Source organism: Chelonia mydas, chromosome 14 (assembly GCF_015237465.2).
Source record: "Chelonia mydas isolate rCheMyd1 chromosome 14, rCheMyd1.pri.v2, whole genome shotgun sequence".
Classification (NCBI taxonomy): domain Eukaryota; kingdom Metazoa; phylum Chordata; order Testudines; family Cheloniidae; genus Chelonia; species Chelonia mydas.
Genome location: NC_051254.2, coordinates 41489634 through 41508304, shown reverse-complemented (window position 1 = coordinate 41508304; position 18671 = coordinate 41489634). Strand labels below are relative to the sequence as shown.

General features: G+C 47.1%; 1 protein-coding gene across 1 annotated transcript; it reads left to right on the top strand.

Annotated features, from left to right (window-relative positions):
* The first annotated feature begins 381 nt into the window (after positions 1-381).
* On the top strand, positions 382-17590 carry LOC119567488 (zinc finger protein RFP-like). Its single transcript, XM_037913453.2, has 7 exons — positions 382-894; positions 3516-3611; positions 4904-5134; positions 6747-6769; positions 9086-9201; positions 11597-11629; positions 16438-17590. Exons 1-7 carry the CDS (start codon positions 478-480, stop codon positions 16995-16997), a joined length of 1476 nt encoding a protein of 491 aa, XP_037769381.1. The 5' UTR covers positions 382-477; the 3' UTR covers positions 16998-17590.
* The last annotated feature ends 1081 nt before the right edge of the window (positions 17591-18671 follow it).

The following is an 18671-nucleotide window of genomic DNA, read 5'->3' as shown; positions in this document are numbered from 1 at the left end:
GGGGAGGGCCATGACTCTAGGATCCTCCCCTTCTAAAGGCTGGAATACCACTGGCAGCCCCACAATACTTCTGTACATTTTCCCAGAACCACCTGCTGCAGAGAGCTGTGCCATGAGCTAGGCTGTAGGTACCTCTGGAGTCCCACAACACAGTGACCAGCGATGGCGGGAAGAAGAAATGCTGTGGAGAGCTGGGTATGGATGTGACAGGTGCTGTTTTTCCAACAACTGTTCTGCAGGGTGGCCGTGCTGCACCATTGCAGGGACCAACAGCGTCCGGTGCTGTCACTCCACAGTCTTTCATGGTGGAGCCTCCCTTTCCCAGCTGAGACCACAAGGTGTTTCCGGACTCACAAGAGTAACATGAGACAAGTGTACACATAGAAAACACCTGTTTGGTGTGCAAAGTTCAGAATCAGCCCATTTCTGAGAACAGTAAAAGGAAACTAAATTAGTCTCTTCTCTGCAGAAGGAGCCATGGCTGCTGTGAATCCAGCACAACAGCTCCTAGCTGAACTGACTTGTTCAGTGTGTCTAGATTATTTTAAAGATCCAGTGTGTCTGGACTGTGGCCACCATTTCTGCCAGGCCTGCATCACTCAGTGCTGGGATGCATTGACTACAAACTTCCACTGTCCTGAGTGCAGAGAAACCTTCTCCCAGAGAAACTTCAAACCAAACAGACAGCTAAGGAATATTGTAGAAGCTTCCAGAACGTTTACACAGCTGTCAACAAAAGAACCAGAAGTTGGGAGAGTGTGTGAGAAACACAATGAGGATTTAAAAGTCTTCTGCCAAGAGGATCAAACACCCATTTGTATGGTTTGCCATCTGTCCCGAGATCACAGAGAACACGCTGTGGTTCCCATAGAGGAGGCTGCCGAGGTTTACAAGGTAAGAAATCACGGGACGGTGTAAAAGCTGGAATAGCCAGGAACTGCCTTTTAAATGAAAAATTTATTGCAAAAAAGAGCAGATACTGTTAGAGACCCTTAAGAACAATATTTTAGCAATGAGAACAGACTTATAACACACTGTTATTAACCACTTCTGGACCCAAACCATTTTTAACACCAATAAGGACTCAGAAAAGTCAGTTCCGAATTGGCTCAGGGCTGAAATTTATACATCTAGCACAGAACTATTGCAGTGGAACTGCTGCTGACCTGGGATACGCATTTTGCTTGAAATTAAAAATACATCTTTTATATAGTTGTCAATTTTGGTCAGAAGTATTCGTGGAGGTTTCATAACCTAATCTTTAATTAATCTTGGAAGGTTGGCACCCGTAATCTTGTGTGCATGTGTTGTGAACTTGTCATGAATCAGCGCAGCCACAGAAACTGCTGGATTTTCCTCCAAAAAAGGCACATGAAGGGGAAGAGTAAAAGTCTCCGAGCTGAAATGTGGCATATGAACAAGTGTAGTTGGCTTCAATATTGTCACCTCTTTAAAAATACCAGTAACTTCTGGAAGATCCAATTCACAGAGATTTCAGGGCCCTGGGTGTACGGACCCACAAACCCTTCCAGGGCACAGTGAAGGTCACACCACATAAGTCATTGTGACGAATTCTGCTTGTCTGTTTTTCATGTTATTTTTTATTTGTTCTGTATTTTTGAGAAGAGTCACTCTCTTATATGGAGGTGAGACCTTAGAGTCTGTTATTTTTCACTGGTAATTTTTAGATAGGCCTAAATGTTTCTGCTCCACAACTTTTGACAATGTTAAAAAGTGGTTCTGGGCTGGAATGAGTTAATAAGCGTCTGCTACTAATCGGTTCTCATTCCTAAAATATTGTCCTCAAGCTAATATGCTAGATGTCTACATTTAATCCTCTAGGTCACTTTGGAACTGTATGTTCCAGGTCCTATTTCGCATTTAAAAAATGGTTCTGGGATGGAATGGGTTGATAACAGTGTGCTAGTCGGCAGTTCTTATTGGTAAGATATTGTCATCAAGGTGTTATTTGGTGTTTAAAATTTGGTTCTGGGCCAAAACAGGTGTCAAGGTTCCTTCCCCACTCTGAACTCTAGGGTACAGATGTGGGGACCTGCATGAAAGACCCCCTAAGCTTATTCTTACCAGTTTAGGTTAAAAACTTCCCCAAAGGACAAACTTTGCCTTGTCCTTGAACAGTATGCTGCCACCACCAAGCGTTTTAAACAAAGAACAGGGAAAGAGACCACTTGGAGACATCCTTCCCCAAAATATCCCCCCAAGCCCGACACCCCCTTTCCTGGGGAAGACTTGATAAGAATCCTCACCAATTGGTACAGGTGAACACAGACCCAAACCCTTGGATCTTAAGAACAGTGAAAAATCAATCAGGTTCTTAAAAGAAGAATTTGAATTAAAGAAAAGGTAAAAGAATCACCTCTGTAAAATCAGAATGATAAATACCTTACAGGGTAATCAGATTCAAAACATAGAGAATCCCTCTAGGCAAAACCTTAAGTTACAAAAAAACACAAAAACAGGAATATATACATTCCCTCCAGCACAGCTTATTTTACCAGCCATTAAACAAAAGAAAATCTAACGCATACTCTAGCTAGATTACTTACTAACTTTACAGGAGTTGTACGGCTGCATTTCTGATCTGTTCCCGGCAAACGCATCACACAGACAACAGAACCCTTTGTTTCCCCCCGTCCAGATTTGAAAGTATCTTGTCCCTTCATTGGTCATTTTGGGTCAGGTGCCAGCGAGGTCACCTTAGCTCCTTAACCCTTTACAGATGAAAGGGTTTTGCCTCTGGCCAAGAGGGATTTTATAGCACTGTATACAGAAAGGTCATTACCCTTCCCTTTATATTTATGACAGCAGGGTAATCACAATTTGTTATGAGTCTGTTCTCTTAACTGTCTGTAACAGTACCTGCTGGTTTTTGCAACAATTTTATTGATTAAAATGCCATTCTGGGCTTTACTGGCTCATTCCAGCTTCTACATCATCACCATCCCTATATTTCTGTCCCTGGGCATGCACACTGCTGTCTCTTTCTAAATATCCAGATGCCTATTTCTCACTTAAGCCCCAGAGTGATTCACAATCTGGAGGAAGACAGGCGTTCGGCTGCCTAGCTGGAGTGTGGGGTCTGACCTGGCAGGTGGCCTCTGAGCACACCTACCGGATCAGGCTCGCCCTTCTAACTTTTAGCCACGGGGTTAGGGTACTCACCTGATATGTAGGAAACACTGGTTCAAGTCCCACCTCCACCTGATGAGAAGGGATTCGAACAGGGATCAGACACCTCTCAGGTGAGTGCCCTAACCATGGACTATGGGATATTGTGATGTGGGGCTCCCTCCATCTTCTCTGTCAAAGCTATTCCACTGGGGATATAAAGTCATTTGGACCACAGAGAGAGACCAGACGCATGAGAATGACTGTCTAGCCAGGTGGTTAGAGCACTCACCCATTTTATTATGTATTTAATATTCTTGAAAATATAAAAAATGTGGGAAAACCCTCCAAAAGCAGCAAAACTAAATCACTTTTTCTTTTTTTAGGACCAAATTCAGAGCCGTTTGGAGATTTTGAAGAAAGAGAGAGAAGAGATTCTATCATTTAAATTGAACGGGGAAAGTAAAAGCCAGGAACTGCTGGTAGGTAGCATCTTTTGATCAGGGTCCTAGTGGGGAGCCAGCTGCGGTCATTCAATTACAATGAACTGCAAAGAATGGGGCAGATAATCCCCATAAAGCTGGTGGACATTCCAATACTTAGATTTACCAAGCCAGCAAAAAACAGCTTCTTTATTACCTTACTGGTTACTCAGAAGACCGAACAACACAGTTCCCTTCAAGTCATCTAGCCTCAGGCCTCCATCCAGGTACCCATGTCAAATATGATGAAAATTTCTGTAAATCTTATTTCATCATATAAAAGAAAAGGTTCGACCAATCCCAAAGGATCAGACACATCACCTCCCAGCTTAACGAATGTTTCAGATCTTACCCAAATACATGCTACAGCTAATTCCTAAAATTTATTAAAAAACAAAAGAGAGAGAAAGTATGGTTAAAAGATCAATGAACATACAGACATGAGTTCAGTCCATTGAGGTTCAGATACACAGCAGAGATGGTGAGCTTTGTAGTTGCAAAGAGTTCCTTTAGAATTCAGTTCATAGGTCATAGTCCAATGTCCAAATCTCACACCAGGGCAAACTGGGACCTCAGTCTTGCGACTCAAACTTCCCCTGATGAAGTCTCAGCAGATCTGAGATGACAGAATCAGGACCCAAGGAGCCTTTATACAATTTCATGTCTTTTCTCAAGTTGGAATTCCTCAGGGAACAAAAGTAATTAGGATGACTTTGAAGGAGGTCTGTCACCGGTACTTAGCTATCCCAATTAACTTAAGGCCATTTGCTTGTTCCTCCACCATTCACAGTACATGTCAAAGAGAGATGAATACTGAGATATCTCGTGTTTACAATTCATTTACATGATAGGATGTTCTTTTGACCTCTGAATTATCAGAATACAGCAGAGGCAGGGACTGTTGACTACATTGTCCACCCTACTCATACATATATAAATACACAAAAGCGCAAACATTATCTCCCCACATGTCTTCTGTGGGTTATTTATTTTGCAGGATGTTTAAACCTTTCTAGCCATGCGCCACAATTCTAAACACCAGTTAGGACTCTTGAAAATCTATTGGAAAATCTTCAGTCTACTGAGCATAGAGTATGCCCTCGATAAAATGTCAGACGTTAAATTTGATGGGGTTGATAGAGTGTGGGGTCTGACCTGGCAGGTGGCCTCTGATATGCATATACAATGATATGCTTCCATGTTCATACATAAGTCTTTATAAACTATCCCATGATTTTCCCGTGTTCCTGGCTTTGACCTGTGCTTTCCCTGTTTCTATCTCTTCATTTCAGAAACAGCTACAAACTGAGAGGCAGAAGCTTGTGTCTGAAGTTCAGCAACTGCACCAGTTACTGAAGGAACAAGAGCAACTCCTCCTGGCCCGGCTGGAAGAGCTGAATAAGGAAATTGAAAAGAGGAGAGCTGAGTATGTTGCCAAACTATCTGAGGAAATATCTTCTTTCAGTCACCTGATCAGTGAGATGGAGCAGAAGTGCCAGCTGCCAGCGAGTGAATTCCTGCAGGTGAGACAGTGTTAGACACACCCCAGAACCTTTCACAGGGAAAGAAAGTCTCCTAACCCTTCACTTTTGGAGTATAAGAGTGAAATATACATTTTTTTTAAGAGCTTGATCAAATGCCAATTAAAGTCAATGGAAATATTCTTCTTGACTCCAGTGGTCATTGGATAGAGCCCTAAAAGAATAAAAAAAGCTCTTCTTTTGAATTTTAGTGGGAGAAGACTCCTCCAAAAATGTCAAACTCCAAACTCTGTTCTCCCTGTCTCATAATGCAAGAACAAAGGGACATTCAATAAAATTAGAAGGTGGCAAATTCAAAACTGATCCAAAGAAACATTTTCACACATCACGTAATTAGACCATGGAACTCATTCTCACAGGATGTCACTGGTACCAAGAATTTAGCACAACTCAAAAAGCGATTGGACATTTATATGGACAACAAGAATATCCAGAGTTATAAGAAATAACAAAAAAAATTAATTGATATTAAACTTCATTCTTCATTGCTTCAGCCAGTCTCTCGCTATTAGAGAGCAGCGTGAGACTGTGAGGAGCAGCTTTTCTTACACCTTCCTCTGAAGCATCTGATATTGTCCACTTTTAGAGACAGGATACGAACTAGATGGACCTCAGGTCTGATCCTGTTGATCATTTCCTGTGTTCCAAATGCTAACTTCAGAAGATCTAAGATGGAGCCAGGCTTTAATTATGGAAAAAGCTAAGATTCAACCTGTTCCATGTTAAGACTGATTTTGCCTCTCTTAATATGTATCACAAAAAAAGGAAAAAGATTGGCCTCAAAATTGATACATGAGGCCTGAGGCTGGTGTGACTTTTTCTGCCAGAACTGAAGTTTAGTTAGGCAAGGCGTTCATTACTTATGGTACCCTGAAAGTTTAAGTAGTCATTAGAATTCCAAAAGCCTTCTAATGATTTTAATGTTCAAAAAGTGCCTCTAACTAGCAAAAAAGGAAGGGAGAAATAAATCTTAGTCTACTGGACTTCTCTAGCTGATATCGAGGGTCAAATTCTCTGTTGTGTCCAATATCTGCTGTGGGCAGCGTTCTTCACTTCCCAGATCTCCTGCATTGAACCTGGCGTGTAGGGCAGTGATTGGCCTGCTGTTACTCTGTACCCAATCCTCATTGTTCTCACCCAGCCCCAACTTCCTGTGGAGGTCAAGAAGTCCACAGGATGGGCCTTGCGAATGTTTGTGGGGCAGTGGGAAGAAAGTTTACAGCATTGAAGCAGCACAGCCTGGGGGCATTTCTCCTTCTGGATCCACTGGAGTCTCCAGGAGTGGATCTTCCCCAAACACATCGTAAGACTGAGCCCTCTGATTCCATGTGCCAGCTGGTTATCCAGATGTCACTCTATGAAGAGGTAGTGTGCCTCCATAGACAAACTTCCTGGGGCCAGATCTTGCAGTCAGAGCACTTATCCAAACGAGCAAAGGCAACATGTTTGATATTTTTTGTTTTTACTAATAAAGAACAAATAATTTCACTTGGAAACTCAAAACTGTGAAGACAAAGTGAGTCCCCTCCAGAGCAGAAGGGATCCCCAGCATATGATCAATGGGACTGAATTTCCTTTTATCTTTCTCCTTTAGGACATCAAAGGCACCTTGACCAGGTAGGTGGCTCCTTCTCACTCTCCTTTTCACTTCCCAGTGCAGAGAAGTGATTTTGGACATGAGACATTGCTCCCCATGGTTCAGCAATGCAGAATGTGGGGGTGGTTCACAATCTCCCTCTGTTAAATCTAATCTTGGGGCTGTTTTCATGTTGACTAGACTCCAGAATAGAGCAGCCCGAGAAAAGAGTGATTTACCTACAGATAGGGTTATTTGTAGTGCGGCTGGTGGAATGGAGACCTCAGGAGATTGGGGATGGAGAATGAGTTTTTCATTTCTAGGTCATAGACTCCATCTCCACCTAGGTTGGTAGGGATGGAAAGTCAGGGCCATCTGATGGCTATACAATGAGCTGTTTATTAATTGTTTCTTATTATGCAGTGAGCTCTATCAGTGGGCTTGGCGTGGCAACAGATATGATAGAAGAGACATTCCCTGCCCTAAGGAATTTATAATGTGCTATTGTCAGAAGGGCCCTGCACTTACACAGACACCCACGGGCAGGGACACACCCAACTGTGTCACACGACTCAACTCCCAGCCATTGATGAACCAGCAATAGAAGGCGCTAGCCAGTTCCCCCCAGCTCCAGCCCTGCCCCCCAGAACTGCACCGACTCAGCCTGCTCAAGGCTCCGTTGGACAGTGCAAGTTCATTAAGTCGTTTGCCACTTGCTCAGGGTGGAGTGGACACACACTAGCCTTTGTAAGCTGAGAACCCCTGTGCTAGTGGACTGACCATTTTATGTATCCAAAGAACGAAATAAGAACGTAAATGATCTTTGAAATGGGTTAGTGGGTCTCGCTCCAGGTCCTGGTACGATGGGTATCGACATCCCCACAAGGATTGTCACTAATTATCTCCCTTAAATGGTGTACAGGATATGTCAGGGGATCCTGCTTCCCACACTCACAATACAAGAACAAGGGGACGTTCAGTGCAACTGAAAGGCAACTAGTGTAAAGCTGAGAAAGGGAAATACTTTTTTTTTTACACAATTCATAATTAACCCATGGAACTCATTGCCTCATGGTATTGCTGAGTTTTATAGATGCATAAAGTTGAAGGCCAGAAAGGACCGTAAGATCGTCACATTTGACCTCCTGTATATCACAGCACAGGCTTCGACTTTCTCATTCCCCTGGGGGTGTTCAACCCCTGCTCGGCCCCAGACCCTGCCCCCACTCCACCCCTTCCCCCCCAAGGCCCTGCCCCGCCTCTTCCTGCCATGCCCAGCCTCTTCCCACCCTTGCAACAGCCCCTTCCCCCCAGGGCCTCCTGCCTGCTCCTGAACAGCTGATCCCCGGTGGGCAGGAGGTCCTGGGAGGCAGGGGGAAGAGCTGATCGGCAGGGCCCGCTAACAGGCAGGAGGCATTGGTGGGAAGTGGGGGGAAGCTGATCTGTGGGGCTGCTGGTGGGGCTGAGCACCCACGATTTTTTTTCGTGGGTGCTCCAGCGCCGGAGCACGCACAGAGTGGGTGCCTATGTATCACAGGTGCTTAAGTTTCAGCCAGTTATTCCTGTATTCAGCCCAATAACTTGTATTTGACTAAATCCCAATGTACGTTGACTAAAGCACCGTCCAGAAAGCCATTCAGTCTAGATTTAAAGACATCAAGAGACAGTAACGCTTGAAGCTCCCTAGAAGTGGGGGTCCACCAGTGCCCAAACCATGGCCCCACCCCTGCTCTGCCTCTTCCCCTGAGACCCCACCCCCTGCTCGCTCCTCTCCACCCCCTCCCCCCATCACGTGCCTTTAAGGCAGGTTAAGAGTGAGAGAGCATCAAGAGATGGAGAATCCACCACTTCCCTTGGCAGTTTCTTCCAATGGTTAATTCACCCACACTCTTAAAAAGTCTGTCTTATTTGCCATTTGAATTTCTCTGGCTTCAGCTTCCAGCAATTGGTCCTTGTTGTGCCTTTGTTTGCTAAACTGAGGAGCCCTTTAGTACCAAGGATTTTCTCCCCTGACGGTATTTATGCCCCATACTCAAGTGCCAGGGTGCTCTCAGTGCAAGGCATTTTTACCAGCCTCAAATCATTTTTGTGGGTCTTCTCTGCACCATCTCCACTTTTTCAACGTCCATTTTAAAATGGGGACACCAGACCTGGATGCAGTTTTCCAATATCGGTCTCACCAAAATGAAGGGGAAGCTTGTCGTGTCAAAGCTGGTACTGGACCTATTCCTGGGGCCAGAGAGAATTTAATCCTCCAGGGTCTGCTGAGCTACAAGCATTCACTAGAATAAAATACATTTTAGTAAAACACAAATATGAACGGACTCCACAAGGAGTAACACTGGGTTGTTCTTCAGATGTGAGAGGGAGAAGTTTCAGAACCCAGTGGCCTTTTCTTTGGAACTGAAATGGAGAATCTGGGAATCTTCTCAACGAACTGCTTCTCTGGAGACCATAATGAAGAAATTCAAAGGTAATAAACAGTCACCTGGGGAATTTTCTCACATATATTACACTGATAATTGACAGAGCTGGGGACATGTCTGAGGAAAAATAATTGTGGACGGAGATAGTCAACTTATCATTCGGAACCTATGAATTCCCTCCTCAGCTCTCAATGCGGCACATACACACTGGGTTAGGGTCCTAAATTTGAACTCCCTGGGGATTTTCCTTTCCTTGCAGCTATGAACGTTAACCTGAGCTTGAGCTTTCTGCTGAATTAAATGTTTTTGAAGTATGTTTGTTTCAATCTTTTGTCTGCAAGTCCTCCTGTGTCATCAGAGTCCCTCTCTTGCTTTAGAGCAGGGGTGAGGAAACTTTTTTCTATCACAGGCCATTGACCCACAGAAAAAAATCAATCCTGGGCCACTCTCCCGCGGCGGGACAGAGAGGGGGCGTGGAGGCTCGAGACCACGCGCAAAACCTGGGGGGTGTTGCAGCACCCTCTCCACTCCTAGTTCCTGCAGCTCTTCACAGAGACTCGGGGCTTCCCCCCCACCCGCGGCAGGGCGAGTCGGCACTTGCGGCTCCATCCCTGCGGCGGGGGAGGGAATTGGTGCTGCGGGACGGATGAAATTTAGCAAGAGGCTGGATCTGGACCGCAGGCCGTAGGTTCCACACCCCTGCTTTAGAGATTCTCCACCTTTTATACCCCTGAGCTGGAGATAATGAGACCATCAGGTCTGTCAGGAAGGATGAGCCAAGTTTACTAAGTACTAATGGTACAGGGGCAGATTTAATGTTGATTGAATGCTAATCAGAGAGAAAGTTTCTGTGTATTGGTCTGTCTGTGAATTATGTGTTGGTTTCAGAGGGTTTGTCTACATAGCAATTAAACACCTGTGGCTGGGCCGTGGCTGCTGACTCAGGCTCACGAGGTTTGGGCTGGGGCTGGAGCCTGGGCTCTGCGACCCTCTCCTGTCACAGGGTCCCAGAGCCCAGGCTTCTGCCGAAGCCCGAGCATCTACACCACAATTAAACAGCCCCATTCCCTGAGCTCTGCGAGCCCAAGTTGGCTGTGTGACATTATTGACATGAACTGTGACCTTATAGATCATTGTTGCAACCAAGGTCCTAGAGTGGCACCAAATCTTTTACAAAGGAGGTCAAGTAAGGTGTCTATGAAAAGGTTATGATTTGCTGGTTATGATTCTGCTATCTGTACGCATGTATCATTTTTGTACTTAAAGTTATAGGTATTGGCTCTATACTGTCTGTATTTCAAACTTGTGCTATGCTTCTGGGTGACACCTCAGACAGTTTGGCATCAGCACTGCCTAGCCTGCTTGATGGCTCATTAAGGACCATCAGCTCTACAGGTGACCCATTGAGAGAAGGCAGATACACCTTATGACTCAGCAAGGCATTCAGGGAGATGCCTATGGAGAGAACCCTAAGGCTTCCAAGCCACGTGCTGGGTAGCGTGTGTTTGAAGCAAAGGAAGCACAGGCCGCATGGCAAGAGACTATAAAAGGCAGCTGCACCTTCTCCATTTTGTCCTGCTTCTTACCTCTGGAGGAACTTTTACAAACTGAAGCTCTGAACAAAGGACTGACTGAGCCATTTCAGCTGTGGATGTGCTCCAGAGACTTAACTTAAGCCAGCAGTTTATTCCATCACTGCTACAAGCCTGACCCAAGAACTTTGCCATTACTGTATGTAAATAATTCCATTTCACGCATTTTAACTCGCATCTATAGTTCTTTCTTTTTACGAATAAACCTTTACATTTTACATTGGCAACAGCACGATTTGTGGGTAAGATCTGACTTGTATATTGACCTGGGTCTGGGGCTTGGTCCTTTGGGATCGGGAGAACCTTTTTTTCCTTTTTCTGCGGTATTGGTTTTCATAACCATTCATCCCCATAAGGAGTGGCGCTGGTGGTGAGACTGGGAAACGGGAGTGTCTGAGGGAATTGCTTGTATGACTTCAGGTTAGCCAGTGGGGTGAGACCGAAGTCCTCTCTGTTTGGTTGGTTTGGTGTGCTGTCCTAGCCTTGGGCTGTGACTGCCCTTCTCTAAGCAATTTGTCCTGAATTGATACTCTCAGTAGTGTCTTGCCAGAGGTCACTTTGTTACAGGCTGTCATGGGCCAGCCACAGGTGTTTAATTGCTGTGTCAAACATCTCTGAGTATGTCATGTAATCTTAGGTAATGTGCTTAGATTTTAATGTTTGTGGTTATTTTTTAGTGATGTGTGTAATGGTTTGTATTGGTCTGAATTGCACTTAAACTCCTTAACTAGAACTTCATAAAGTTTGTTTTCTTTTCATTTGGCTTTTGTGTTAGAACATTAACAATGTGAATATATTCATAAACATGACAACCTGACATTTTGTCTTTTTCATCCTTTTCTTCCTCTAGACTCACTGTCGTCTAGACAGCGGTTGGACAAAGGTAAATTTCTCGTATAAAAGCGGAGTGAAAACTTTCATATGAATTATGGTTGTTCGTTGGCAGCGCCATATTTCAAGTTTTGTTTCAATTTTGCATTTGACAGGAGCCGAACACCATATTACTGGTGGGTGCCCAGATCTTTCCTAAAAACAGAAAAGTAGATTCTTTTCTCTATTATAATTTAGAATTTTTAACTAGTGGTTGGGTTAACCAGCTGGGCTGGGGTGCGGGCGAGGGGGCAAGCAGTGTATCTCCATAGAGATCTTAGAGTTTAAAAATGAGCCTTTTGGAAAATCAGAGAGGAACTATCCCCTCATTTTCAGAACTCTTTATGCACATACATCACATCCCCTGGCCATATGATTATTATTAGCAAATGCACAAGTGGTACAATGAAGAATAGGAAACTTCAACATACATAAATATACATTTCTGTTTTATCTCTCTACTTTAGAAGTCAAAAGAAAAAATGTTAAAAATGTCAAAAGGGGTTGGGTAGACATCACATATTAGGAGACATGCCAACTCTTACGAATTGAGAATGAGAGATGCAATTTCTGAGTAAAATGAAGCCTCACTCAGGATCTCGCGATAGAGCTCTCAAATGTCAGCTGTGGCTGAAACACCCCCCACCCCCGACATTTGAGAGGTCTAAAGATGAGGCTTAATTTTACTTAAAAATCCCGTCAGCGGCCCTGGGTGCGGCTGGGGCTCCCGCTGTCAGCCACCCAGTGCGGCTCCTCCCCTGCCAGCCTGGGAAGTGGGAGAAAGGACCCCACTGTAGCCCCCAGGCCGAGGGAGGGTGAAGAACCCTAGGAGGAGCAGAGTTGAGGCTGGGAGGGCTTTATTATGGCCTGGGGTCTGTAGGGGACCTGAAGTGAGCAGGGGGCTGACGGGCGGAGGAGACTGTATTGATGGTGGGTTCTGAGCAGATAGGGTTAATTGCTGGGCAGGAGATTGGCAGATGTGGGGGTGAGAGCTCCTGCAGCAGGAGCCAAAATCACCTTATCCAGTACATGTGGGAGAGTGACAACACTAACTGTCACTTGCGCAAACCCTGGGGAGGGGCCAGGGGAGTTCAAAAATCAAGAGACTGACCTAAAAACGACAACATAATCCTTTTCAAAAATGTCATGATTTTTGGGACAATCTCATGAGATTTGATCTCTTGAAGTTGGCAATACTGTATTTGCCATTGCATAGCCTTGAGGCCATCAGTGCGGAATTTGGAAAGTCCCCCTGATAGACCAGCACAGGACGAGCAACCATTCAGTAAGTAGAAAAGGAGGACTTGTGGCACCTTAGAGACTAACCAATTTATTTGAGCCTAAGCTTTCGTGAGCTACAGCTCACTTCATCGGATGCATTCAGTGGAAAATACAGTGAGGAGATTTATATACACACAGAACATGAAAAAACGGGTGTTACCATACACACTGTAAGGAGAGTGATCACTTAAGATGAGCTATTACCAGCAGGAGAGCGGGGTGCGAGGGTGGCGGGGGAAGAAAACCTTTTGTAGTGATAATCAAGGTGGGCCATTTCCAGCAGTTAACAAGAACGTCTGAGGAACAGTGCGGAGTGGGGGGGAAATAAACATGGGAAAAAAGTTTTACTCTGTGTAATGACACATCCACTCCCAGTCTCTATTCAAGCCTAAGTTAATTGTATCCAGTTTGCAAATTAATTCCAATTCAACAGTCTCTCGTTGGAGTCTGTTTTTGAAGTCTTTTTGTTGTAATATTGTGACTTTTAGGTCTGTAATTGAGTGACCAAGGAGATTGAAGTGTTCTCCGACTGGTTTTTGAATGTTATAATTCTTGACATCTGAATTGTGTCCATTTATTCTTTTATGTAGAGACTGTCCAGTTTGACCAATGTACATGGCAGAGGGGCATTGCTGGCACATGATGGCATATATCACATTGGTGGATGTGCAGGTGAACGAGCCTCTGATAGTGTGGCTGATGTTATTAGGCCCTATGATGGTGTCTCCTGAATAGATGTGTGGGCACAGTTGGCAGCGGGCTTTGTTGCAAGGATAGGTTCCTGGGTTAGTGGCTCTGTTGTGTGGTGTGTGGTTGCTGGTGAGTATTTGCTTCAGGTTGCGGGGCTGTCTGTAAGCAAGGACTGGCCTGTTTCCCAAGATTTGTGAGAGTGATGGGTCGTCCTTCAGGATAGGTTGTAGATCCTTGATGATGCGTTGGGGAGGTTTTAGTTGAGGGCTGAAGGTGATGGCTACTGGTGTTCTGTTATTTTCTTTGTTGGGCCTGTCCTGTAGTAGGTGACTTCTGGGAACTCTTCTGGCTCTGTCAATTTGTTTCTTCACTTCAGCAGGTGGGTACTGTAGTTGTAAGAATGCTTGATAGAGATCTTGTAGATCTTTGTCTCTGTCTGAGGGGTTGGAGCAAATGCGGTTGTATCGTAGAGCTTGGCTGTAGACAATGGATCGTGTGGTATGATCTGGGTGAAAGCTGGAGGCAAGTAGGTAGGAATAGCGGTCAGTAGGTTTCCGGTATAGGGTGGTGTTTATGTGACCATCGCTTATTAGCACCGTAGTGTCCAAATTGACAGAGCCAGAAGGGTACCCAGAAGTCACCTACTCCCTGGTCACTCGATTACAGACCTAAAAGTCGCAATATTACAACAAAAAGACTTCAAAAACAGACTTCACTGAGAGACTGCTGAATTGAAATTAATTTGCAAACTGGATACAATTAACTTAGGCTTGAATAGAGACTGGGAGTGGATGTGTCATTACACAAAGTAAAACTTTTTTCCCATGTTTATTTCCCCCCCACCCCCCACTGTTCCTCAGACGTTCTTGTTAACTGCTGGAAATGGCCCACCTTGATTATCACTACAAAAGGTTTTCTTCCCCCCCAACCCCCCGCACCCCGCTCTCGTGCTGGTAATTGCTCATCTTAAGTGATCACTCTCCTTACAGTGTGTATGGTAACACCCATTTTTTCATGTTCTGTGTGTATATAAATCTCCTCACTGTATTTTCCACTGAATGCATCCGATGAAGTGAGCTGTAGCTCACGAAAGCTTAGGCTCAAATAAATTGGTTAGTCTCTAAGGTGCCACAAGTCCTCCATTTCTTTTTGCGAATACAGACTAACACGGCTGCTACTCTGAAACCATTCCGTAAGTGTGCGGTTTCCTCAACCACACTGCAACTACAAGAGTCATGGAGCACCAGTGATGTCTCTATAAAAGCAGTTTTTCTATAGCTCAGCTCGCTGATCTTTAGGAGGGAGGGGGCTCTGCAAGGAGACAGGGCTTTAAAGAGTTGCATCATTGGACGGTGGACTTTGGATTCCCTGTAATCTGCTGGGAGCCTTCTATGATGCCAGGGTCTCTAATCACATCTGTGGGGAGAGATGGGTGCAAGTGGGGAAAGATTCCATGGGCCTGATTGTCAGGCCCTTTTATGCTGCTCTGTCAGAGCAAAGGGGCCTTAATATGCAAGGAAACAGTCCCCAGAAAATACCTCCTATGCAAGGGAGCCACCCCCGTCCGTGTGAAGTCGGCACAGGGGCTCTACAGCAACTGTGCTCCCAGCCGTTATTGTGGGACTGGGTTGGGGGCCAGGGCTGGCCCTGGGGGCGTGCGGGGTCCGGGGCGGAAGTGACAGATTTGTTTCTTCTGGGACCGACCGCACCAGCCAATCACACCAGCCCATAGGGCCTCCCAAAGTGCAGGGTCCAGAGCAGTCACCCCCATTCACTCTACCCAAGGGATGGCTCTGCTGGGGGCACAGACAGGATGCATCGCACTATGGCTGCTCTCTGCTCTGCAGCCCTGAGGCCCCTGTAACTGGCGGCCAGGTAGACTAAAGGAAGGACAAAGCTTAAAACCACCTCCCTCTAACCCCCCTTGTCTTTCCCCCAAGCACAAGGATGGACTAACTGAGACGCAGGCCTTGTCTACACTACGAAATTAGGTCGAACTTATAAAAGTTGGTTTTGTAGAAAGCGTTTTTATACAGTCGATTGTGTGTGTCCCCACACGAATGCTCTAAGTGCATGTAGTCGGAGGAGTGTGTCCACAATACCGAGACAACCGTCGACTTCTGGAGCGTTGCACTGTGGGTAGCTATCCCACAGTTCCTGCAGTCTCTGCCGCCCATTTGAATTCTGGCTGTCAGGGAAAACAGTGTGCTGTGTGCTCTCCCGAAGCTTTGCACGGTCACCTGTGCTGATGAGCTCGCCTGGCCAAACAGGAAATGAGATTCAAAAGTTCCCGGGGCTTTTCCTGTACACCTGGCCAGTGCATCTGAGTTCAGAGTGCTGTCCAGAGCGGTCACAATGGTGCACTGTGGGATAGCTCCTGGAGGCCAATACCTTCGAATTGCGTCCACACTAACCCTAATTCGAAACGGTGATGTCAATTTCAGTGCTAATCCCCTCGTTGGGGAAGAGTACAGAAATCGGTTTTAAGAGCCCTTTATGTCGAAAAAATGGCTTCGTTGGGTGGACGGGTGCAGGGTTAATTCAGATTTAATGCTGCTAAATCCGACATAAACTCGTAGTGTAGACCAGGCCTCAGACTCTGGGTTTGGGGGCCTGGCTCAGCTGAGCTGATCCCTTCACTCTGACACTGAACTGGCTCTGTCAGGGGTGTGAATCCCCCCTGCACATGGCTGAGATCTCAGCGCTGCTCCCCTTGCAGAGCTGGGTAAATCCTGGAGGGGGGAGATTCTCTGACTCACTCCCCACCTGGGGCAGGTTCTGTGACTGACACGATCAGGCCCTGCCCCAGGGCTGAGCTCTGCCCCTCACGCTCTGATTCTCTCTCTGCAGTGAACGTGACTCTGGATCCAGACACGGCCCATCCCAAACTCCTCCTGTCTGCGGATCGGGAAATTGTGAGATGGGGAGACACACGGCAGGATCTGCCCGACAACCCTGGGAGATTTGACACTGTGCCCTGCGTGCTGGGCTATGAGGGATTCACCTCGGGCCGACATTACTGGGAGGTGGAGGTGGAGGGAAGGGGAGACTGGGCTGTGGGGGTGGCCAGAGAGTCTGTGAGCAGGAAGGGATGGATCAGCTTTATCCCTGAGCAGGGGATCTGGGCTCTGCAGGGCAGCGGAGATCAGTACCGGGCTCTCACGTCCCCTTATGATCTCACCCCCTTGTCCCCGAGCCGGGCGCTCCGCAGGATCCGGGTTTATCTGGACTATGAAGAGGGGCGGGTGGCGTTTTTCGATGCTGGTTGCGGGGACCCGATCGTCACTTTCCCGCCGGCCGCTTTCGCCGGGGAGAGAATCCACCCGCTCTTCTGCGTGGGATACGAGGGAAACCCTTATTTTCTGATCCGTTCCCTGGGCCGAGGCTGCCAACTCACACTGTGTCCCTGAGCTTCCCTCTCTGCCCCCCCGAAACAGGCTCCTCTAGCCCCCTCCCTCCTGATCTCTGTGACCTGGAGGACTCAGCCAGCCAGTCTCCCCCCGCACAGACAGGGCTGAAGCGGGGGCGGGGCTGGGGGGGGTGACGCTCTCCCCGTAGCTCTATGGCTGTGGAGGTCTGTGTGAGGCTCTCTAGGCTGGGTCTCTATGCTCCTAGGAGGCCAACTCGGTGTGCATGGGTGGGGGGGGGGGGGGGAGTCCCACCAAGGAAGGAGGGAGCCCCCCTGTGGGAGGGACCCAGCCGAGGGCCAGGGAGAGACCCCTCAACTGAGCGGAGGGGAGCCGGGGGAGCCCCGGGGGAGGGAGCTGGGGGGAGGGGACCCAGGCAGTGGGGAGCTGGAGCCGGTTGTTAAATTTGGAACCGGTTTTAGAACCGGCTGTTTCGCCGCTGCCCTGCAGGGGGCGCTGAGGCTTTGCTGGGCTCTGGCCGGGAAGTGCTGCAATTCCTCCTCCGGCCGCCGGGGGCGCTGCGCTGCGGGAGCCACCTGGGCTGCCGCCTGGTCCTGGGCACCAGCCCTGGGGCTGCCGCTGCTGCCAGGTGGGTCCCCGGCTGCTCTGCTGGGGCTGGGCTACGTCCTGCTGCTCCCCCCGTGAGCCCCCCCCACCCTGCCCACAGCCAGCCCCTGCCTCCAGCCAGCCCCGCACCCCCTGCCCTGCCTCCAGCCAGCCCTGCACCCTCCTGTCTCCAGCCAGCTCTGCACCCCCTGCCCTGCCCACAGCCAGCCCCGCACCCCCTGCCTCCAGCTAGCCCTGCCCCCCGCCCCTGTCTGCAGCTGGCCCCACGTCCACTGGTGCCCTACAGTTCCCAGGGTAGTAACCCTACACACCTGCTTCAATGAGGGGGGCAGGGAGCAGCTGGGACCCACACATGTGCACACCCTAGGGTGACCAGACAGCAAGTGTGAAAAATCAGGACAGGGGTTGGGGGGTAATAGAAGCTTATATAAAAAAAAGACCCCAAAATTGGCACTGTCCCTACAAAATTGGGACATCTGGTCACCCTAGCACACCCTCAGGGAGTGGCAGGGACCCACACATGTGAAACAGAGCTCATTTCTAGTTCAGGCCCATCTTTTTTAAAAAGAACTTTAGGCAGGGTTAACATACATCTGTATTTTCCCGGACAGGTCAGGTTTTTTGGTTTTTAAATCGCCGTCCGGGAGAAATTTTTAAATTTTAAAAATTCCTCCCGGGAAAATACGGACATATGGTAGCCCTGTTGGTACAAAAAATACATACTGGGGCACATCCCTTAAATCAGAACTTTTTATAGGGAACCGATTATTAAGATTTTAGCAGCTCATCACTGGACACAGGGGTGTTTAAAATCATGAGAGCTGATTGTTATTTTGCCACAACCAGCTCATATATATTTGCATACAACTGTTAGCGTGTGTACGAGGTGCGAAGGCTGGAATTTTCAAAAGAACTGAAGCGACGTCAGACTCACTGATTTCCAGTGGAACTTGTGCTGCTAAGTAACTTCAGGTGGGATTTTCAAAAGCACCTAAGTCATTGAAAGCACCCTAACCTTATTAAAGTCCCTCCGACAATGGACCTGAGAGGGAAATTTGTCTGTTTAAACTTTCTGGAAAGCACTGGTTTGCTGTGTGAGATGTATTTTGA